General features: G+C 42.7%; 1 protein-coding gene across 13 annotated transcripts in view; it reads right to left on the bottom strand.

The window, feature by feature from the left end:
* Positions 1-23,988, bottom strand: part of LOC137253031 (alpha-tubulin N-acetyltransferase 1-like) — a 783,286-nt gene that overhangs the window by 741,650 nt on the left and 17,648 nt on the right. For 2 of the 13 annotated variants that reach the window (XM_067789271.1, XM_067789279.1), the window contains exon 2: positions 8,337-8,557. The exons of the other annotated variants lie outside the window; for them this stretch is intronic. Coding sequence is in view for 1 of the 2 variants with exons in the window: in XM_067789279.1 (XP_067645380.1) it covers positions 8,337-8,338 (2 nt within the window). In the remaining variant the exon portion in view is untranslated. The remainder of the gene's footprint in view (positions 1-8,336; positions 8,558-23,988) is intronic. 13 annotated transcript variants of the gene reach the window in all.

The raw sequence follows: 23,988 nt of genomic DNA, 5'->3' as shown, positions 1-23,988 counted from the left end.
GGCAGCCCAAGAGCTATTATCCCAAACAGTCTATGAAGGAGGATATGACATAGTGGTACTCTCTGAACAATACAAAAATCGCCAGGAGCAGGGTTGGCTCTCAGATTCAGCAGGGAAAGCCTCAATTTGGGCACCAGGGATATTTCTCCCACAGGAAATTATGACGCCAACGGTAGCAGGATTCACGTGGGCAAAAATCAACGGTATATAGTATATACGTCTTCATTTGCTATGCCCCTCCGAGCATGACCATCGCCGAGTTCGAAGACATGATATACGGGATCACCATTGAAGCACGAGGTAAACACCCGCTTTTAGTGTGTGGAGACTTCAATGCATGGTCATCTGTGTGGGGAAGTAGACGAACCAACGAAAGAGGGAGAGTTCTCCTCGAAAGTCTTACTTCTTTGAGGCTAGAACTCCTAAATGAACCAGGGATATATACCTTCGATACAGGTACCAGACGATCCATTATAGATCTCACCTTCGCTAGCAGCGAAATAGCAAGACGAGCAAAATGGTCCATAAGCAACGTCTACACACACAGCGACCATAAAGCTATTAGCGTAGAGCTGCTCGAAACTCCACGAACGGTAGCAGCAAGACATCGACAAAGTAGGAAATGGAAACAGCACCTTTTCGACCCACAAATATTTGACATTATCTGGAAGGACGCCATAGTACGAGAATCGCATGCGGAAGACCAGTCGGTTCAAATCACTAAGTTGCTATGTATGGCATGTGATGCTGCTATGCCCAGAAGTCGCGGAAAAGCACAGCGCACTCCGGTATATTGGTGGAATGACGAAATTGCGGAAGAGCGTAGAAAATGCCACAAAGCACGAAGAATAGCGCAGAGGGCACGCTCATCACCACGATATGCAGAGCTACACAGCACCTATGTCGCACAAAGAAAGGCACTTAAAAATGCCATAAAAAAGAGCAAGAAGTTATGCTTTAGGGAACTGCTGGATAATGTCGACCTAGATCCTTGGGGATCAGCCTACAGAACTGTGATGGCCAAAGTTAAAGGACCGATATCACAGCAACCTACGTGCCCGATACTGATGAATATTATTGTTGAAACACTTTTCCCGGCGCAAGATCGCTGGACTTATCCAAGCGAGGATCTAGAAAGTACGGAAATTCCGCAAATTACAGAGCAAGAGGTGCTGGACGCTGCAAAAAGAGTTGCTGATAACAAATCCCCAGGACCCGACGAAGTACCAAACATAGCCCTTAAAGCCGCGATTACAACTAGGGCTACATTATTTACTGATCTTTTTAATGCCTGTATGCAAGAAGGCGTGTTCCCTCGCCCGTGGAAACGACAAAGACTTGCCCTATTGCTGAAACGTGGTAAACAGCCGGACCAACCATCCTCATATAGGCCACTTTGTATGCTGGATTCCCTAGGGAAGATTTTCGAGCGTATAATTAGTGAGCGCCTACAGCTGACTCTAGAAAGACCAGGTGGCTTATCGAATAGTCAATATGGATTTCGCAAATCAAGATCCACCGTAGATGCAATACAAACAGTCGTCAATATAGCTAGAGAAGCTATCTCTGGAGGCCAAAATAAAAGGAAGTTCTGTGCACTGATTATGTTGGACATCAAGAATGCTTTTAACACTGCGAACTTGATGCAGATAATGGCAGCGCTGCAAAGCTTCGGCACTCCAGCTTACTTACGCAGAATTATAGGTAGCTATCTTAAAGACAGAGTACTTCTTTTTGACACGGATCAAGGAGCTAAAGAGTACAAAATCACAGGAGGCGTCCCACAGGGATCTGTTCTCGGTCCAACGCTTTGGAATGTAATGTATGACGGGGTGCTAAAGATTGATCTACCAGAAAACACGCAAATTGTGGGATATGCTGATGATATTGCAGTGGTAGTAGTGGCCAAGAAACTGGACCTGCTTCAAGCATTATGTAATGACGCCGTAGCAAGAATAAAGGAATGGCTGACCAATACAGGACTGGAGTTGGCTAGCCAAAAGACGGAAGTGTTATTAGTAAGCTCCAAACGGTCGGCGAACGAGTTAGTCTTAACTGTCGGGGATCATCAAATCACCTCAAAGGATTCCTTAAAATACTTAGGAGTGCACATTGACTCTATGTTAACTTTCAAAGAGCACTTCAGAGCGGTGGGGGAGAAAATTACCAAAGTTAATGGATCACTTATGCGAATAATGCCTAACATTGGTGGTCCGAGCGAAGCTATACGTCAGCTATTGTCCACAGTAACCAGCTCAATAATACTATACGCAGCACCAGTGTGGTATGGATCTAAACAGACCCATCAAAAATATATATTAGCAGCGTACCGACTTGCTTCTTTAAGAATAGCAAGTGCTTATCGGACGGTGTCCGACGACGCGATCCTGGTTCTAACCCGGAAAATCCCAGTGGACTTACTGGCAAGCGAAATGGCCGATCTGTATAACACTAATATCGAGCGACCATCTGAAGAAGACAAGAAAAGAGCAAGGACACAAACAATAGCTAAGTGGCAAGAACGGTTGGAGGCCTCGAGTAAAGGGCGTTGGACTTTCACACTAGTTTGGAACGTAGCTCAATGGAATGAGCGGAAGCACGGCGAACTGAACTACCATCTCACGCAAATAATGAGTGGACATGGCGGTTTCAAAGAGTATTTATGGAAGCGTAGGATAGAGGAAGATCCTCATTGCCCAATGTGTACCACAGAGTTAGAAAACGCAGAACACGTCATGTTCTACTGCCCCCGTTTCCACGAAGAAAGACTCACCTTGCATGGAGTCTTTGGGGAGGAACCTACCACGAGAAATTTAGTTTCACATATGTGCAGCAGGAAAGAATGCTGGACTGCAGAGAGCAAAATGGCATTTATAGTAATGACACGCCTGATGGATGTTGAGAGGGAGCGCAGAGAAATGCGCATGCGAAGCAGTGGTGATTAAATGGACACTCAGAGCAAATAGCGGGAACCTGGACGCAGGGACAACAGTAGGCTCTTAAAAAATGAGAAATATGGAACGCCACCCTGAAGTAATGCGAAAGTGGTGCCGGGGTGGGCGACGGTTCCAGAACGGGGCTGTTTTTTAGTCTACGGACACACGGTTGCTGCGACGGCAGCAATTATGGTGCATTAGGCATTTTTCAGCCTCCCCGCAAAAAAAAAAAAAAAAAAAAAAAAAAAAAAAGTTACAGTTAAAGTTAAAGTTAAAGTTAAAGTTAAAGTTACAGTTAAAGTTACTTTAACTTTATCATCCGGGGTGGGCGTGAGCTTAGCACCTGCTAACTAGCCAACCTAATATAAACGCACGCAAGTCATTTTCTGTCAAAAATGTCTCATGCACATACATCTTGTATGAGAGCAACTCAAATTGAATTTGCTGCGTGAAAACCTAACTGTATTTCCAATTTTTGTTCTGCGTGACATGTAGATTTGACGTTTGCACACATGCTTTACATTGTCGCAACGCATGCTTATTTGGGTTAGGGCAAAAAACGCCGGTTGTTTGCGTGCGCTAAAAAAACGCAGTGCGGTTTTATTAGGTTGGCCATATATGTATACGATAAGCGATAGCACAATGGCTACTTCGTGATAATCAACGACAGCTCTTTTAGTTTGATTTCCATGGTCGTACGGTGAGGAAGTGTCGCACGCTCGCTTAAAACAGAGTACCAAATATTGCGTGTGACACATGTTCACCGTTCAAGCATTGAAATCAAACTAAATAAATAATTGATTTTGCTTTCGTGCTCGCTACGCGTTCGTGTTTACTAACACATTCTCAATTTTGTAACCTGCCACCGCTGATTATGATAGAGATCCAATATTATGTATTTGGCCTGTTGCTAACACCGAACCTTTACGAACGTTTTCGAATCTTTTCGAACCTTTTCGAGCCTTTTCGGATCTTTTTTGACAAATATCCGTTACGGGTTTTTTTGATTTAGTCGCCAAACCCGCGATAAAATCTATGCAATAGATTAAAAACTTAAGAAGAAACAAATTCATTAAAAAGCACAAACTGTCTAACTCGCCTGCTTTTAAGGAAAAATATGTATATTATTCAAAGCAATTTAAATCCCTAAGAAATCGGCTTCATAAAAAATGTGTTGAGAAATTTGAATGCGACATTAAATCGAATCCGAAATCTTTCTGGCGCTACGTTAGAGCTAAAAAGTCATGCTGTAGCATTCCATCTCATGTTTTTTATAATGAAACCTCTGCATACTCTCTTACTGATGCCGTCAATAATTTTTCAGATTTCTTCAGCTCAAACTTCGAGTCTGATACTGTTTTGCCTGATGTGGTTGAGCATACTGATTTTGATACTCAAATAAATTTTGGTGAACTTTCCATATCACTTGATGATGTTATTCGGGGAATTTCGGTGTTAAAGTCCTCAAAACAATCTGATGTGGATGGACTGTGTTCAGTTTTGCTAAAAAATACTGTTGCAGTTGCTTATCCGATTTTATTAATTTTCAATAAATCTCTAGAGCGGGGAGATTTTATTAATGCCTGGAAAGTAACTTCCATCACTCCAATTTTCAAGAGTGGCAATAAGAGCAATATTGCCAACTACCGTCCAATATCAAAACTTTCCCCAATATCGAAACTTTTCGAAATTATAATTAAGGAAAAGATATCGTTTGGGGTAAAGAGTATTATTTCACCCAACCAGCATGGTTTTATGTCCGGTAGGTAGACTGTGATTAATCTTGCTGTTTTTACGGAATATTGTCTCTCTGTCTTTAATAATAGAGCACAAGTAGATACGATCTAAACTGATTTTTCTAAGGCCTTCGATAAAGTTAGCAATAAATTACTACTTTTAAAACTTGTTGATCTGGGATTTCACTCCAATATTCTATCATGGGTGAAGTCTTACCTGGCGGATCGGAGTTGTGCTGTTGTGGTCGATGGTGTCAGCTCTCATTCTTTTACCAATACCTCTGGTGTTCCTCAAGGGAGTGTCCTAGGACCTCTCCTATTCGTAATTTTTGTTAATGACATACGTCATTGCTTCATTTACTCGCATTTTTTGCTGTACGCAGATGACTTGAAAATGTTTAAATCAGTCACAAATCAGGCAGATTCCCCACGGCTGCAGTCAGATTTTGACAGAGTAATAGATTGGTGTAGTAGGAATTGCTTAGATGTAAATATTAATAAGTGCTTTCACATCTCAGTTTCAAAATCCCTTAATGGTATTAACACCTCGTTCCACAATGGTGTTTCTGTTTTGAAAACTCTTGATGAAATATCAGATCTTGGAGTTGTCTTCGATGTTAAATTTCTCTTTCAAAGTCAACTTAACTGTGTTATTGCTGAGTCATATTCAATGCTTGCGTTCATTCGGCGCTTTAGCTCTCCATGCTCCATATACGGTAAAGCTACTATTAGGGCTGGGACTATCCGCATATTCGAATATCCGTTGACACGGATAAAATCCGGACGGCATGGATATCCGGTTATATTTGTTTTTGAAACTATCCTGATATACGGATTTATGAAGATCCAGTTAAACCGTATTTTTGGATATCCAGTGAAAGCAACAAATTGATGTACCATATATATTTATTTAACATTAATAACATTAAATGATGGGGCATTTAAATCAATTAACGGCGTTTTTTCACAATATAAACAAATGGCACTGTTCTTGTTTTCACTTGTTTATAAAATTGTACTTTTTTAATTTTTGACGTTAATTTAATAATCTACAAACATATTTTGTGAATAAGTTTTCGATGTTTGCTTCGTTCAATTCTGATATGCAGATATTCAACCTTTATGTATATTCCGGTATCCGGACATACGAATATCCGATTTTTCCGTTTACGTATCCGGATAGCCGAACAACGGATATCCGGATTCTCCATTTATGAATCCGGATAGCCGGATTTTTTGCTTAGCTATCCGGTTATTTGAATATCCGGTTTATCCGGATAGTTGAAAAATCCGGATGCAGTTCACAGCCCTAGGTACTATATACATCACTAGTACGGCCCAAACTGGAATATGCTTCCTTCGTTTGGAGACCATACCACGCTTGTCATATACAGCGACTTGAAATGATCCAGAAAAAATGTTTGCATTTTTGGCTCCGGTCATTACGTTTTCAGGATCCCTTACCATCTTACTACTCTAGATGTCTACTTATAAGACTGAAGTCCGTGGATAGTAGAAGATCTATTCTAGCGCTGACATTTAATTATGTTTTGATTGAGGGCACGATTGACTTGTCGTTGCTTTTGGAGCGTATTCGCTTCAATATACCATCTAGAACACTTCAAAATCATGATATTTTTTATTGGATAGAGCCAGACGACATATGTCGCTAATTCGCCTATTGCTAGGGCATTGAAGGAATTCAATATTCTTACTAATGCCAGGGAAATTGATTTTTCAGTAATTAAATCAAAGTTTAAACTACTACTAAATAATTTGATATGGTAGATAATATTTATGCTAATAATTTGTAAATAGTCTACAAGGATATTTTAATTTGTCCTAGATTTACTTTGAAATAAATAAATAAATAAATCAAAAAATCAGTTTCGCTCGGAAGCAGTTTCGAAGCAGATGAATCGAATGGCGAACACACGGAACGAAAACGATATTAGGTTGATGTTGCTTTAATAAAGTTACTACGCCTCGTTCTGCCTACCATAATGCTAGCATTATCTGTTCTTATAGCCGCTCAAATTTTTAACATCTATCCTAAATTCATTCATTCTTGAAATTGAGTCTACACCAGAAGTTTACTCCGATTCTTGCTTTAAAAACTTGATTTTTCTATTTAAAAAAAATAATATTTAGGAAAGGTTTTGTTTATACTTATGTATTTAAGGAAATCGATGTTTTGGCCATTTCGGAAAAATCCGGGGTTTTTGCCTCAATATCTTGCGGATTATTCAAAAACATTTCAGAAGTAGCTCCTCGCTGGAGGGACTGTGCTTCATCCACTTACTCCAAGGAGGCTCCGAACCTAACCCTGGTCTTAGTGACTTGGACTGCTGCGTCTGCCGAAAAAATAGAAATACTTAAAATGGTCACACTTTTGTCTGTATGCCTCGTGCAAAGCGTAGTTTCACCGAAGGAGTTGTTCTGGGCTAACTCCTAATATTCGTTACCGACACGATTTCTTTAAATAATTTGTGGCTCCTTGCTGTTCACGCACTGAGGCCACTTACGGCCGCTATTAATGGTATGTAGAACATGCACTTGTTCAAAAACAACTTGTTTATTTTAGTTTTATCAAACTTTTTTTTATTTTTTTTTGTAAAATATCAAATTGAAAAATATGTTTTCTCTCTAAAAATAAATTTTTATTGTTAAGGAATTTTAAAAAATAAAGAACGTTATTTTGTATTATCTAACTGTGATAGGTACATTAATAACCATGACTATCGTGCCACAGTTTTATCGATCAGCATCAATGCTATTCTTTATCGCGCAAAAAGGCGCCTCAAGTTTTTTTGGCTGTTTTTAAAAGCTATGTACATATGTACATTACACCATATGCCAGCATCCGAAGCTCTCCTGTGGTAACACGTAACTCTTACTTACGCGTGTTTGTCTTGATATGGATTTTCGGAATCGCGACGAAATAATTTATTAGAGACTTCAACCCGTTTTTAAACGGTTTTATTTAGCTTGACTTGACAGGCTGGCTGGTTGGATGGCTGGCACGAATTTTGTAATTGAAATTTAAGTAACTTCCCGATAAGCTACAAGCTTGAAACTTGGAATATATTTCAGAACCCGATGGCAATGCAATAATAAGAAAAAAAACTTCGATAGGTGGCGCATGGATCGAAATATTTAAAAAAATCGTATTTGGTTTTTTTTTCATATTTGGAACACATAATACATACATCAATAGAAAGCGACCTATGAAAAAAATCGACGCTAGGTGGCGCAAGGTTCGAGATATTCTAAAAAATCGTATTTGTGTTTCGATTTGGCTCATATTTGGAACACATAATACATACATGAATAGAAAGCGGCTTACAAAAAATCGCCCCTAGGTGGCGCAGGGATCGAGATATTCAAAAAATCGTATTTGTGGTCTGATTTGGCTCATATTTGGAACACACAATCCTCGTGTTCCATTGGTACATGAACCTGATACGGATATGGTCCACATCCATATGGTTCACATTGTTGTTGCATTTGCATGTTAAATCTCTATCCGTATCTGGTTCATGTACCAATGGAACACGAGGAATACATACATGAATAGAAAACGGCCTGTGAAAAAATCGCCGCTAGGTGGCGCAAGGATCGAGACATTCAAAAAAATCGTATTTTTGGAAAACATAATACATACATGAATAGAAAGCGACCTATGATGTCCGATTTGGCTCATATTTGGAACAAATATTACATATAGTCCAGTAGAAGTGACGTCAAAATATTTTGGAGTTCGAGGAGGCACAAGCATACGTGGCGCAGAGTCGAGTAAAGTCTTTGGAAGGATTATGTTTTGAGGAGTTCGATTGTAACAAATTGTCAGGAAAGAGTCCGTGTAATAATGAGTCACTAAATGAACTAAATAGAATGAGAAATAATTGGCATTAAATAAAGACATAAAAACTTGAAAATAAAATAATAAAAAAAAAATGTTTAAGTTAAACGGTTTTATTGAAAAAAATATACATGAAGTAATAATAATACTAAAAGCTAGAAAATAATTAGGTAGGTCCTAGGTACTACTCATCACACTCCTCATCAATCTAGGGCGTTGATCAGACAATTCAATAAAAGCGTTGGACGCGTCAAATTTCTATTGATAGTCATATATAAGACCAACTGAAACTTAATAAGGTTATGCTACGCTTCACAAATTACCACAGACCAATTCTTCAAGCTCCACTAAAAGTTTCAATTCCCAATCGACGGTGGACTCTGAAATTCAATCATTTTAAAAATATCTGAAGTTACGTGCTTTTGTTAAATCACAAACAATTTAAATGTATGAAAAAAAAATGTTGTGTTATAAATTTATAGAACTTAAGTCCTCGTTAAGTGGTTATGTTGTGACATGAAAACTTATTTTAAATGAAATGCTAAAAACGTGTAGTCTTATAGGCGCGTAACTTTAAATTTTAATCCAAAACTAGGAACCAAAAATGTTACCCCCTTGTACATAAAAAACTTAAGAGTTTAGGGTATCCAAAATATAAACGTCTTTAAAATATCTTGACATTTGAGGGAGATATGGACTTCTACGCAAATCCTTAATTGCCCACAATGTTAAAAAAAATAGTTACATGTTTTTGTTCTATCACGGAAGAGTTACAGGACTACGACTCCGAACTCATACCTTCGTCGGAGTCACTCTCCGAAGATGTTATGACGGATATTTTGGTTGCGATATTCCGCCGATCTTCACCAGAGACACACCTTGGAACGTTAGGGAGTAACTATTCGGCCTCGAAATCATAAGCTGTACATAATTTCAATTTTACAAGGACCCTGGATACAAGTTTTAAAATGTAGGCCAAAATTTGAAGACCTTTGTGTTCGAAATATGATTTCAATAGTCTTCGTTAAACCAAAATGATATGTTGGAATGAAATTCGGGCGATTTTAAGTTGAAAGATGGGAAGGTTATATGCTCAGTCCGAACTGTTGTTTTCCAGCCTTACGATATAAGAGTACATTATGGATGACCGCGTAGCTTCAGTTTTCCGATTAGTTCGACTGTCCACTACGTTAGGGTAGTAGCACATCTGGTCGTTTGTTCGACTGTCTTAGAAAAGCTTTCGCTTTACCACTTTGTGTCTTCTTACGAACGACAAAGCCTGAAGCGCTTCCCAAGGCAGTCGGTTCTATGTACCGGAGCGACTTGGCATTTTTCCCAACCAAGGACTGTCATTTCAGTGTAACCCCATTTAATTTGCTGCGTCCCTTCCACAAATTGTCAACCTCCCAGCAGCTCCTTGCAGCGGGACTGCTCCATATTCTCTTGCCCCGGGAAGGCATCGAACCCAATCCGGGTCCGTCTCCTGACCCCGGTCCTGAGAAATGGTTTTGCTGTATCTGCCGGAAAAGAATCTTTTCAGGACGGTCATACTCTTGTGAGTGTGTCTCGTGTAAGGGATGGTTGCATCGGACAGGTTGTTCTGGGCTATATCCCAAAACCAGGCGTCCACGTAAATCTTTTGTGGCTCCTTGCTGTTCACGCCCTAGGACGTCCCGCAGTCTACGCCTTAGCGCCCCCCCCCCCCCCCCCCACTACCTTCCAGCAACCCCGCTGCTCAGCAACACATAACAAGCACCCGCTAATGCTCGCGCCCTTCGGCGCCACCAACTCCTACGGCTGCTCCCACTCATACCTACAATCTCCGTAGTAGAGTCGGGAGCAATGCCGAGCATCAGCCCCTGCCCCCGTCTTCTCCCCCCCCCCCCCCTCTTTTCCGGCAGCAATTGTGTAGGTCGGGGAAACAGACTCTTAGTCCCTACCTCCATTTGCAGCGTTTACCAGCAAAGAATATATATGTTTGGGACATCCGCCCAATGCAGTTCCTGCCACTTTCCTAGATGTTCCGGTCTTCGCGATGGCAACCCCCGACGGGTTTCATTGCGCCATGTTGCCAGGCCGCATAGCCAAATACACCGCGTACCCCAATGCTTACCCAAGGACGTCCAGTCCCAGGGCCACAACAGCAGTTGCGTCCTAGCCTTCCACCACCCAGGCGTAGTCACCCGTCACTTACTCCCAGAGTGACGACGTCTCCCCCCATGCACTTCAGCATTCTGCAGTTAAACTGTAATGGATTAACTGAGAAGATCACGGAGATAGTCGATTTCATGTAGCGGCACAACATCCGCATTGCTGCGATTCAAGAGACTAAGCTCACAGCATGATCTGCTCTGCAGACCTGTTCTGGGTATAATGTCCACAGAAAAGATCGCGAGAGCGGCCTCGCGTTTACCATCCATCACTCTGTGCAATATCATACATTTGATCCTGACATCGGCCGCAGGGACAGTGTCTTAGAACGTCGAGGCTTATATGTCCGGTCAGGCGATGCAAACCTAGAAATCATCAACATCTACATCCCTCCTGCCGCCTGTTGCCCCAGTGGATATCGCCCTAATATCAGCGCCTTACTCACTGGCAACAATCGCATTATCTTAGGCGATTTCAATGCCCATCACGATCTATGGCATTCAAACTTGCGGGCGGACTGTAGGGGTGAGATGTTGGCGGATCAAACAGAAGAAACGACGTTCTGCACAATAAACGGAAACGCACCCACACGTATGGTAGGAAGCTGTCACAGCTCGCCGGATATATCAATCGTGAGCGCAGAACTCGTAAACTGCGTCAACTAGCAGCAGATGGTAACATTGGCATCCGACCACCTGCCTATACTTATTTCGCTCGAGCGTACCGCCGACTTCATCGTCACAGAAAAACGCACTTTCATAAACTTTAAAAAAAGAAAGTGGGACGAATACAAATCCTTTACAGACAACCGCTTTGCTGTCCTGCCTATCCCGACTGATGCCCACCAAGGGGAGCGTGCTTTCCGCAAGGTCATTGAATCCGCCTCGGCTCGCTTCATTCTCGCCGGTAGAATTCCCCAAATTCGGCCCCACTTTTCGGCGGAGGCCGCAATTTAGCGAGAGAACGTGACCTTATAAGACAGCTCGATCCCGGCGAACCCGAAATAAGGGATATAAACCAACGCAACAGATTGCTTGTGGATGAACACAAGCGGGCGAAATGGGAGGAGCACCTAAGCGGTTGTAACCTCTCTACCGGTGCAGGTAAACTTTGGTCCACCGTAAAGTACATATCGAATTCGTCTAGGCACAATGACAAAGTTCCCATCTCCTTTGGCGATAAAGTGCTGTAGGATGCGAAAAAATGCGCGAGCGCTTTCTGCCGACAATATATAATACATTCTACGGTCGACAAAGATAGATGGAGAGCCAACAGGCACGCACATAAACATAAATTCAGCGCGTCAACAATTACCATCACCGCCAAAGAGGTTGAGGATGCCATCAGTCATGCTAAACCATCCAAACAGTGGGCCCACACGACATAGTCATGCCGATGCTTAAAAGCTTAGGGAAAGAGGGTTTCAAATATTTAGCGCATGTCTTCAACCTGTCTCTTTCCACCTTTGTCATTCCCGAAAAATGGAAAATGGCCAAGGTGGTCCCGCTACTAAAGCCTGGGAAACCAGCTAATATAGGAGAGTCATATCGCCCGATATCTCTCCTATCGCCAGTAACCAAGACGCTTGAAGCCATTTTGCCCATCTACTTCAAAACAAATTTGCAGCTAGCCTGTCATCAGCATGGCTTCAGAAAACTCCATAGTACCACCACCGCGCTAAATGTCATTAGCACCCAGATAAATTGCGGTTTAAATCAAAACCCCCACCATGAATAGTACTCGTTGCGCTAGACCTATCAAAAGCTTTTGATATGGTCGACCATGGCACGTTACTGCAAGACCTGGAAGGGTCTACCCTTCCCCCAAGTCTTAAAAGGTGGACCGCAAATTATCTGGGTGATCGGCAGGCATCGGTGCAATTTAGAAACGAAACTTAAAAACCAAGAAGAATTAAACAAGGGGGCCACAGGGTGGTGTCCTATCCCCACTTTTGTTTAATTTCTACATATCTAAGCTACCTTCGCCACCAGAAGGAATTACTATCGTTCCTACGCCGATGACTGCACAATAATGGCCACAGGCCCAAGCCCACAGATCGATGAGCTTTGCAACAGAATAAACGGCTACCTCCCTGATCTCTCCAGTTTTTTCGCCTCGCAAAACCTGGCATTGTCACCGACTAAATCCTCCGCGACCTTATTTACAACATGGACGTCCCAAATGTCGACCATTTGGAACATCTACGTCGATGGCACTACGCTACAGACTGTCCTACACTCCAAAATCTTGGGTGTGACGCTTTATCAGGATCTACATTTTGGTGAGCATGCAGCCGCAATTGTACCGAAAATCCAGAGCCGTAATAAAAATCCTCAAATCCCTTGCTGGCAGTACTTGGGGAAAAGGCAAAGAAATGCTCATTACCACATACTAAGCAATTGGCCAGCCGATTACAATCTACGCGTCCCCTATATGGTCGCCAAGCCTAAAAACTATCCGCTGGAAGAAGCTACAGGCCTGCCAAAATACTGCTCTCAGAACCGCCACGGGCTGTCTTCTTATGTCCCCAGAACACCATCTACATAATGAGGCGAGAATACTCCCCATCAGGGAGAGAAATGAGATGCTAACCAAACAGTTCCTGTTGAATACCCAGAACCTGGGCATCCCAACAGACATCTGATTGATGAGCCAACACCGCCTAGGGGCTGAAGGAGTCATCTACTTAAGCATTATGAGGAAATACGGCACCAAAGAACTCAGCCGTATGAAGCAAAAAAACACAAGCAGGTCCTCAGTGAACTCCACAAACAGGCGTCAGACCTTTATGCAAGGAATTGCCCAGTGAATCCAGTACTCAAAGAACAGTACCCAAAACTTGCGGAAGAGGAACGCATAATCCCCAGGGAAACGCGAGTCACTCTAGCTCAACTTCGTTCTGGACAATGTAACAGGCTAAACTCTTACCTATCCAGAATCAACCCCGACATACAAAATGTATTCCGTTTCGCAAATAAACAACAGATATTTGATTATAAGGCCAAGTGATTTTTTAAATCCTTTCATACCTACCTAAGTATATCCTCAACTTAAGTATGAGGTGAAAATCATTTAAGGGAGTATTTAAACCTCTGGAACCTTCTAAAGGATTTTGCATCACCGATTTCACTTGTTCTTTTGTCTATCGGTATATATGTATGTGGGGCCGTGTGTAGACGTCCACGAAAGTGGGGAAAGCTTCTGACCGCCATTCACCTGGGAATGGCCAGAGCGATTCTTTAGTATGCGGTTCAAGCAGCTCACTACTGCCGGTCGTTTGCGGCCAAGTATCCTCTGGGTAGCCGCTAAACATCCGTTTAGTGGTGAGCTAATGTGAGAAGGCGACAACCTGGCTAGGCCACTCTGACATAATTGGTTTAAGGGCTAGCCGGGGGAGATCTCATCGGCAGCGTATGTACACCTCTAGGTGCGGCTGCAAGCGGGCGTCTGTCTTGGAGCAAGCGGCTCGCTATATAAACGTGCCAAGTAACATTTTCACCCCCGCTGAGCGGGTTGTGCGCTGAGCTTGAGATCCGCCACGTAAAACCATACTCCAATGAAATATAACAACAAGCCTCGGATAAATACACTCTCTATTGCTGACGACCATGGCAAACGTTTGAAGGACAATGAATTGAGGGCATGCACCTGGAACGTCCGCTCCCTGAATGGGATTGATGTAGATGCCCGGCTGGTTGATGTCCTCGTCAAAGCAAAATCTGACATCACCGCCATCCAAGAAATGCGTTGGACGAAGCAAGGAAGAAAGAAGATCAAAAAGTGTGACATATATTGGAGTGGCCATACGAATAAGCGCAGTTTCGGCGTCGGATTCGTGGTGGGACAGAGACTTTGTCGCCAAGTGCTGGCGTTCACGCCTGTGGACGAGTGTCTCGCCGCTATCCGAATACAAGCAAAATTTTTTAATATATCATTCATCTGCGCCCATGCGCCGACAGAGGAGAAAGACGATGAGGTGAAAGACACTTTTTATGAACAATTAGAACGCACATACGAGCGCTGCCCCCGTCATGATATAAAAGTCGTGCTTGGCGACTTTAACGCCAGGGTGGGCAAAGAAGGTGTTTTCGGCCCTTCAGTCGGAAAGTTCAGCCTACACAATGAAACTTCTCCTAACGGACTGAGGCTGATTGACTTTGCCGGTGCTCGAAACATGGTCATATCCAGCACGAGGTTCATGCATAAAAAGATACATCAAGCTACATGGCTGTCTCCTGATCGAAATACTCGCAATCAGATCGATCACGTTGTGATATACGGACGGCATGCCTCCAGTGTTTTAGATGTGCGCACGATCCGAGGACCTAACATCGACTCGGACCATTATCTCGTTGCAGCCAAAATACGCACCCACCTCAACGCGGCTAAAACCCAGAAACAAAAAACACAAGGAAAGCTAGACGTCGAAAAGCTTCAATCACAACAGACTGCCAATGATTTCGCAACTCGACTCTCACACCTGCTCTCTGAGAGCACAACTCATCCTGAAGGAATACAGGAGCAGTGGGAGCATATCTCCAAAGCACTTCGTACTGCCGCCGAGGAAAAAATTGGTTACCGGCAGCCACGAAAAAACAACTGGTACGATGAAGAATTCCGCGTTGCAACCGAAAGAAAAGACGGTGCCTACAGGGCTACGTTAAAAGCGAGCGCGACAAGAGGAGTGTGTGAACGCTATCGTGAGTTGAAAAGGCAAGCGGCGAGGAGTTGGTAATACGCATGCAGCAGCTTGTTAGCAAAATATGGGCGGACGAAAGCATGCCCGACGGTTGGAATCTAAGTGTTCTTTGCTAAGTCCACAAGAAGGGGGATACTGCAAAATGCACCAACTATCGTGGAATCAGCCTTCTTAATATCGCATATAAGGTCCTTTCAAGTGCATTGTGCGAAAGATTGAAGCCCACCGTGAACCGGCTGATTGGACCTTATCAGTGCGGCTTCAGACCTGGTAAATCTACCATCGACCAGATTTTCACAATGCGCCAAATCTTGGAAAAAACCCGTGAAAAGAGAATCGACACACATCACCTCTTCGTCGACTTTAAAGCCGCCTTCGACAGCACGAAAAGGAGCTGCCTATATGCCGATATGTCTGAATTTGGTTTCCCCACAAAACTTATACGGCTGTGCAAAATGACGTTGAGCAACACCATCAGCTCAGTCAGAATTGGGAAGGGCCTCTCCGAGCCGTTCGAAACTAAACGAGGTTTCAGACAGGGTGACCCCCTATCGTGCGATTTCTTTAATTTGATGCTGGAAAAATTATACTAGCTGCAGAACTTAGCCGCACTGGAACAATATACTATAAAAGCGTGCAATTACTGGCATATGCTGATGACATTGATAGCATCGGCCTAAACACCCGCACTGTTAGTTTTGCTTACTCCAAACTGGAAAAAGAAGTGGTAAAGATGGGTTTGATGGTGAATGAGGACAAACCGAAGTACCTGCTGTCATCTAGCAAAGAGTCAGCGCATACGCGCCTTGGCAACCACGCTACTGTTGGCAGCCATAATTTCGAAATAGTAAGACTTCGTTTATTTGGGAACCAGCATCTACACTAGCAACAACATCAGCACTGAAATCCAGCGAAGAATCAATCTTGCCAATAAATGCTACTTTGGACTAGGTAGGCAATTGAAAAGTAAAATCCTCTCTCGGCGAACGAAAATCATACTCTACAAGTCACTTATTGTACCCGTCCTGCTATATGGGGCAGAAGCATGGACCATGACAACAGCAGATGAAGCGGCTTTGGGAGTGTTCGAGAGAAAAGTTCTTCGAAAGATTTATGGACCTCTACGCGTTGGCGATGGCGAGTACCGAAGAAAATTTAATGATGAGCTATACGTAGACATTAACATAGTCCAGCTAATTAAAACGCAGCGGCTGCGCTGGCTAGGCCATGTTATGCGAATGAAAGATGATGCTCCGGCCAAGAAAGTGTTTCTATCGGAACCCGCCTATGGAAGCAGAGGTAGAGGGCGGCCCCACTCCGTTGGAAGGACCAGGTCGAAAACGATTTAAACTCCCTTGGTGTGACCAATTGGCGCCGGTTGGCGGAGCGAAGGAGCGACTGGCGCGCCTTGTTGGACGGCCATAACCGTTTAAGACGGTTAAGCCCCAATTAAGTAAGTAAGTAATATCTCTAATCTACTGTTTAGCTAAATTTTCACTTTCTCAAGATAAACGGAGAAAAACGCTTAATCTAGTTTTAAAAAGCTAAAATGGCAACACTGGTTTTTGTTACGTTAACTGTGGTTCGCCCCATTCAATGGGTGAGACCACTCACAAATTGTCATCAAAGTCCTCTAACGGGAGTCCAAGGAAACTAGCAATTTCAACAGGGGTGGACCTTAGGGAGGTTGGTATTAGAGGCGTAGGTTTGACATTACCATCAAAAAGATGGTTGGTGTCATGTGGGGACACATCTCATGCAGGACATACATTACGTATGTCGGGGTTGATTCTGGAAAAGTAAGAGTTTAACCTGTTACAATATATAGAACGAAGTTGGGGGAGGGTGACTCGTGTCTCCCTTGTAGGTAAGCTTTCTTCTTCTGCAAGAGTAGGATAGTGTATATTGATAACGGGGTTCACCGGGCGCGTCCGTTTATCGATTCTGCAGGCCTGCAGCACTTTCCAGTATGCGTTTTTAAGACCACGCGACCAAATTGGTGACGCGTAGCACATGAGCGGCCAGCCAATTGCTTTATACATGGTTGGCAAAGGTTCTTTAACTTTTCCCCCTTTTCTGCCGGCAAGCGACTTGAAGATTTTGTGCGACGTGACACCATCGACGTGGACGTCCAATATTTGCGTCATCTCATCAACAAGACTGGGAAGATAGCTGTTTATTCTAAAAACTAGTTCGTCTATTAGAGGGCCAGATTCCGTTGCCATTATTGTGCAATCGTTAAGACAAGGGGGAAGGTGTGTCTTCTATGTCTTGGAGTAACGTGCCGTGGTTGACTGTGTCGAAAGGTTTTGAAAGGTCAAGTGCCACGAGCACCCTCCTGTGATGGGGTTTTTCCTGATTTAGTCCGTAATTTATCAGAGTATTTATGGCATTTAGCGCGGTGGTGGTGCTATGCATTTTGCGGAAGCCATGTTGATGGGTGGCTAGGCGAAGATTTGCCGTGAAATGAGTGAGCAAGACTCCTTTGTCTTCGCGAAAGGAGTGATATCGGTTTGACTAGATTTCGTTAGCTGGTTTACCATGCTTTAGTGGTGGAATTATCCTTGCCATTTTCCATTGTTCGGGAATGACGAAGGACTTCAGCGACAGGTTGAAAACGTGCGTTAGGTAGTTTATTCCCTCTGCTCCAAAAAGTTTTACCATTGACATGGCTATTCCGTCTGGGTTTATTGATTTAGAGGACTTGGCCTTGTGGATGGCTTATTCAACCTCTGTGAGGGTGATGGTAATGGGCACGTTGTTGTTACTACAATGCTTCGCCCCATCCAATAGGCGCACCCGATGACAAATTGTCAATATCCTCTAACGGTAGTCCAGGAAAACTTTGAGGCTTTGGTGCCACATTGCAATTGAAGAGATGGTTGGTGTCAAGCAGGACATACATTTTGTATGGATAGGTAAGGCTTTAACCTGTTACAGTACTCAAATCGAAGTTGAGCAAGAGTAATGCGCGTTTTCCTAGGGAGAGTGCGTTCCTCTTGTGCGAGTTCTGGGCATTTTTCTTTAAGAACTACATTCGCCGGGCAATTCCTGGCATAGAGGTCCGACGCCTATTTGTGGATGTCACTGAAGCCGCTGCCGGCAAAGTCGGTAGCGTAATGCCACCGATGTGGATGTCCAATATGATCGACATTGTTGTAAATAAGGTCGCCGATGATTTGGTCGGTGACACTATCAGGTTTCCCGTGGCAAAAAAACTGGCGAGATCAGGGAGATAGCCATTTATTTTATTACAAAGCTCATCGATGTGTGGGCCTGGTCCTGTGGCCATTATTGCGCAGTCATCAACGTAGGATACAATAGTGACTCCTTCTGGTGATGAGGGTAGCTTCGATATGTAGAAGTTAAACAAAAGCGGGTATAGGACACCATCATGTGGTACCCCTTGTTTCATTCTTCTGGGTTGCGATGTTATGTTCCTGAATTGCACCGAAGGTTGCCGACCAGACAGATAATTTGCGATCCACCTTTTGAAATGGAGGAAGGGAGGACCCTTCCAAGTCTTGCAGTAACTTTGCCGTGGTGGACCGTATCAAAAGCTTTTGACAGGTCTAGCGCAATGGTTACTGTCCTATGGTAAGATTTTTGATTTAATCCGCAATTTATCTGTGTGTTGATGGCGTTGAGCACATTGGTAGTGCTATGTAATTTTCGGAAGCCATGCTGATGATTGGCCAGTTGCAAATTTGTATTAAAATAAGGAAACAGAATGGCTTCAAGTGTCTTGGCTTCTGGCGATAGGCCATTTTCCATTTTTTCGGTGATGACGGAGGTGGACGGGGACAGGTTGAAGACGTGCGCTAGATAGTTAAATCTCTCTTTGCCTAGTTTTTTAAGCATCGGTATGACGTCTGGGCCTTCTGCTTTAGATGATTTAGTATGAACAATGGCATCTTCAACCTCTTTGGCGGTGATGGTAATCGGGGACGCTCCCGCCGTCTGGCTTTGTCAACCGTAGAATGCATTACATATTGTCGTCAGAAAGCGCACGCGCATTTTTTCGCATCCGACAGCACTTTACCGATGGAAATTTTGCCATTGTGTTTAGTCGGATTCGATAGGGACTTTACGGTACACCATAGCTTACCTACAGCGTCAGATAAGTTACAATTTAGTGGTCCTCCCATTTCGCCCGCGTGTGCTAAGATAATGTTCTGTCTTATTAGGTAACGTCCTCTCGCTAAAGTCGTGGCCTCCGCTGGAAAATGTGGACGGATTTCCGGGATTCTTCCGGCGGGAATAAAACGAGCCGAAGCGGATTCAATGACCTTGCGGAAAGCACGCTTCTCTTGACGGACATCAGTCGGGATAGGGAGGGCAGCAAAACAATTGTCAGTATAAGTTCTAAACCTTCCAACTTTCCTTTTTTAAATTTGATGAAGTGCGATTTTCATTAGTGACGAAGTCAGCAGATCGTTCGAGCGAAAGGAGTATGGGTGGGAGGTCGAATGTTACCATCGGCTGCCAGTTGACGTAGTTTACGAGTCCTCCGCTCACGATTGAGATATCTGCCGAACTGTGACAGCTTCCTACCATACGAGTGGGGGCGGCTCCGTTTATCGGGCAGAACGTCGTTTCTTCTATCTCTATCTATCTATCATCTCGCACCTGCTGTCCGCCTGTAGGATAGAATGCCAAAGGTCGTGGTTGGCATTGAAATTGCCTAAGATAATGCGATTATCGCCAGTGGGTAGTGCTGATGTCAGGTCAGTATCCACAGGGGCAACAGGTGACAGGAGGGATGTAGATGTTGATGATTTCTAAATTTGGATCGCCTGACCGGGAAGATATGCCTTGACGTTGCAGGACACTATCCCTGCGACCGATGTCGGGATCAAATAGATTATATTGCACTGGAGTGGTTGGTGATAAATGCGAGACCACCGTATTCTGAACTGCAACGGGGGAGACGTCGTCACTCTGAGGGTAAGTGACGGGTGACTACGCCTGAGTTGAGGAGGCCCGAACGCAAGTGGTGTTGTGGCCCTGGGATTGGACGTCCTTAGGTAAGCATTGGGGTACCCGGTATAGTTGGGTTTGGGGCCTGGCAACATGGCGCGATGAAAACCGTAGGGGGTGCCGTCGCTGAGACCAGAACATCTAGGAAAGTGACACCGTACGAGGCAGGAGGCGCAGACTACGGGACGCCCTTACACGTGACACACTCACATGAGTTTGACCGTTCTAAATATATTATTTTCCGGTAAACGCAGCAAAACCATTTCTCTGGACCGGGATCAGGTACAGGCCCGAACTGGGTTCGATACCTTCCCGGAGCAGGAGAATTTGGCGCGGTCCCGCTGCAAGGATCTGCTGGGAGGATGTGAGAGGTACGTAACTAATTAAATGGGGTTACACTGAAATTACAGCCATTGGTTGGGAAAAATCCCGAGTCGCTCCGGTACATAGAACCGGCTGCTTTGGGAAGCGATGGGTGGCACGTTGTGTTTGTGTTTACATGTCCGACTATTTGCACGACGTCTGGCCTTGTCTACTGAACAATGCATTATAAATAGAACAAAAAAACAGCAACAATACCAAGTTTCTCTGAAACATGCATAACTTCAACACATAATTACATACGAAGTATGTGGTGTGTAGAAGAATAATATATGCAAAAGAAGGCAATTGGGAAAAACTTTACAACAACTAAGGCATGCCGTGGCTGAATGCGTTTGTAACAATTTCAACTATCGTAGAAGTACGGGTTCAAATCCCACTCCCGGGAGAAAAGGCTTTGAAGAGATTTACAAGGTATAATCGAAACAGCTGTCGCCTTGTCCGTCCTGATGTCACGTTGTTTAAATTTTTCCCAAATTATTAAATAAATGGTAAGAAGATAATATAATACAATAGCAAGCAAATTATAGTTAAGAACGGATAAAAATAAATAGTATATGTGTGGATGCCTATGCATGAATGTAGGTACAGTTAAACACTTAGAATTTCGACATAAACCTTAATTGTTTAGTTTAAATACTAAAAGGGTGTAAAATTAAATTCATATATAGATTTACATTGTTTAACATAGAATACATATAATTTTTTTTTTAAGATGGACTTAAATCAAATAATGACTCTGACAGTAAATTTGCTCAGGGAAAAGTTGAGGGAATTTAATCCTTCTACATCAGGCCAAAAACGAGAATTACAGGACAGACTGCACCAGCATCACGGATTATCAAGAAATGATCCAATAGGTGATGAGTCGAATCAATCAGTAGATGTGACCTGGTCTATGAAAAGGTGGCTTATGACTAAAAAAAAAAACAGCTGTTAGCAGCTGTTTCTCGCAGTTTCCTTTTTGAGTCATAGACCGGGTCACATATGATGACGTGCACGAAAATAACATCCTGCAGTCTTCTCCGGTCCTGGTACGACAACAGCAGTTTAGATTGAAAGATATGAGTGATTGTATTGGTCCGTTTAATGGCGACGAGTCTTTAGATGTTAAGTTTTGGGTAAATGAGTTCGAGCTAAATGCCGATATTGAAAATTGGAATGATTTACAAAGATTTGTTTATGGAAAGCAGCTTTTGCGTGGAGCAGCCAAGCTTTTTGTCAGAAGTCAAAATAGTATTTTTAATTGGGAAAGTTTAAGAGGCATTGTTATCGGAATTTGGTTCGAAAATTTGCTCCTCAGATGTTCATAAATTGTTAAAGAATAGGCGCAAACATGCTAATGAAAGCTTTCGCGAATATTTATATAGTCTTATGGAGATAGGTAAACAGATAAATTTAGATGAGGCAAGTATCATAGATTACTTTATTGAGGGTATTCCTGACTGTAGATTTAATAAGTCTATGTTGTACCAAGCAAAGTGTTTCAAATGTAACGAAATGGGTCATCGTTCATTTGAGTGTAAGGATAAATCCAAGGGATCTAAAAAACAAAGAAGGAACCGGGCACAGTTAACATTTTGGGTGATGAGATTTATCAACCCTTTTGTAATAGCGTTAAGGATGAGTTACACTTTAAAACCATTAAACTGGATGATTTTAAATTCGAAGCACTTATCGATTCGGGATGTTTTTTGAACATAATGCGTTACGATACGTTATTACTGTGTGGCTGTGAGGTTATATTAGGAAATGACAAAAGAAAATTATACAGTGCTTGTGCAAACGTGATTAAGACGATAGGCAGTTTTGAAACATGCATATGTGTAGATGAGATATCGTTAAATATAACATTTCATGTAGTCAGGGAACATGATATTCAATTCGCAGGGATAATAGGAAAAGCAATTTTGAGGGATGTCTATATTATTTTAACTGAAGAGGAAGTTGTTTTCAAAAGTAAGAATTCGCTAGATAAATATAGAAATGAGGTGCTAAGTGAATCCGATGCTGATCTAAAGCCTAAAAGTTGGATAAAAGAGTTCGATGTAATGAACTTGAATGAATTAAAAGAAGTTAAGACACTAGATGTGGATCATTTAAACAAGAGTTTAGCCAGAGAGGTAACTTGTTTAGTTAATGAATATGCACCAATGGGTAATTGCGAATCGCCTATAAAAATGGAAATTATTTTGTCAAATGAAGTACCAGTTTATCAACGTCCGAGGAGGATGCCATATGAAGATCGTCGCTTCGTTGATAATCAAATAAAATAGTGGTTAAGGGATGGAATAATTATTCCTAGCAATTCCAACTACGCCTCCCCAATTGAGGTTGTTTCAAAGAAGGATGGGGGAAAGCGCTTATGTTGTAATTCCAGGCAATTAAATAAAAAAATAGTAAGGGATAATTTTCCGATGGTTGTTATGGATGATGTTGTAGATGATTTGGAAGGTGGTCTAGTTTTCACACCGCTAGACTTAACAAATGGGTTTTTCCATGTTTCAGTACAGCCAGAATCGAGGAAGTATACTGCATTTGTAACCAGCGATGACCAATACGAGTTTTGTGTGGTACCATTTGGTATTTCCAATTCCTCAGCTGTTTTCTGTAGATATATAAATGCGGTATTTCGGACGCTAATCCAAGAAGGCACACTGATTACCTATATGGATGACTTGATAATCCCGGCAAAAGGCGAAAATGAAGGTATTGATAAGTTAAAGAAGGTTTTTAGGGTTAGTTCTGAACACGGATTGAAGATTAAGTGGAAGAAATGTCAATTCCTAAAACGCAAAGCAGAATTTTTAGGATATATCATAGATAATGGTACCATAAAAATTTCAGAGGAAAAAACCAAAGCTGTCCAGAATTTTCCAATTCCAACGGACAAGAAGTGTTTACACAGATTTTTAGGGCTAACCTCCTACTTCAGACGGTTTATAGAAAATTTTGCTATAAATGCCAGACCTTTATCAGACTTGTTAAGGAAAGATGTTGTTTTCAAATTAGGAGATAAATAAATATTACCGTTTCAGGAATTAAAAGCTCATTTACGGTGTTACGATTATTTTCACAAAGTGCGGTAACTGAAGACCATACTGATGCCAGTAAGTACGGATATGGAGCTATTCTGCTGCAGAACGATCCGGATGAAAACATAACCGGTAGAGGAGAGTTACCCGTCATATGAGCTTGAAGTATTGGCTATAATTGAAGCTTTAAAGAAGTGGAGAATATATC

Source organism: Eurosta solidaginis, chromosome 5, assembly GCF_040869045.1.
Source record: "Eurosta solidaginis isolate ZX-2024a chromosome 5, ASM4086904v1, whole genome shotgun sequence".
NCBI classification, from domain to species: domain Eukaryota; kingdom Metazoa; phylum Arthropoda; class Insecta; order Diptera; family Tephritidae; genus Eurosta; species Eurosta solidaginis.
Note: the sequence above shows the minus strand (reverse complement) of the source record. Positions and strands in the feature narration are given on the sequence as shown.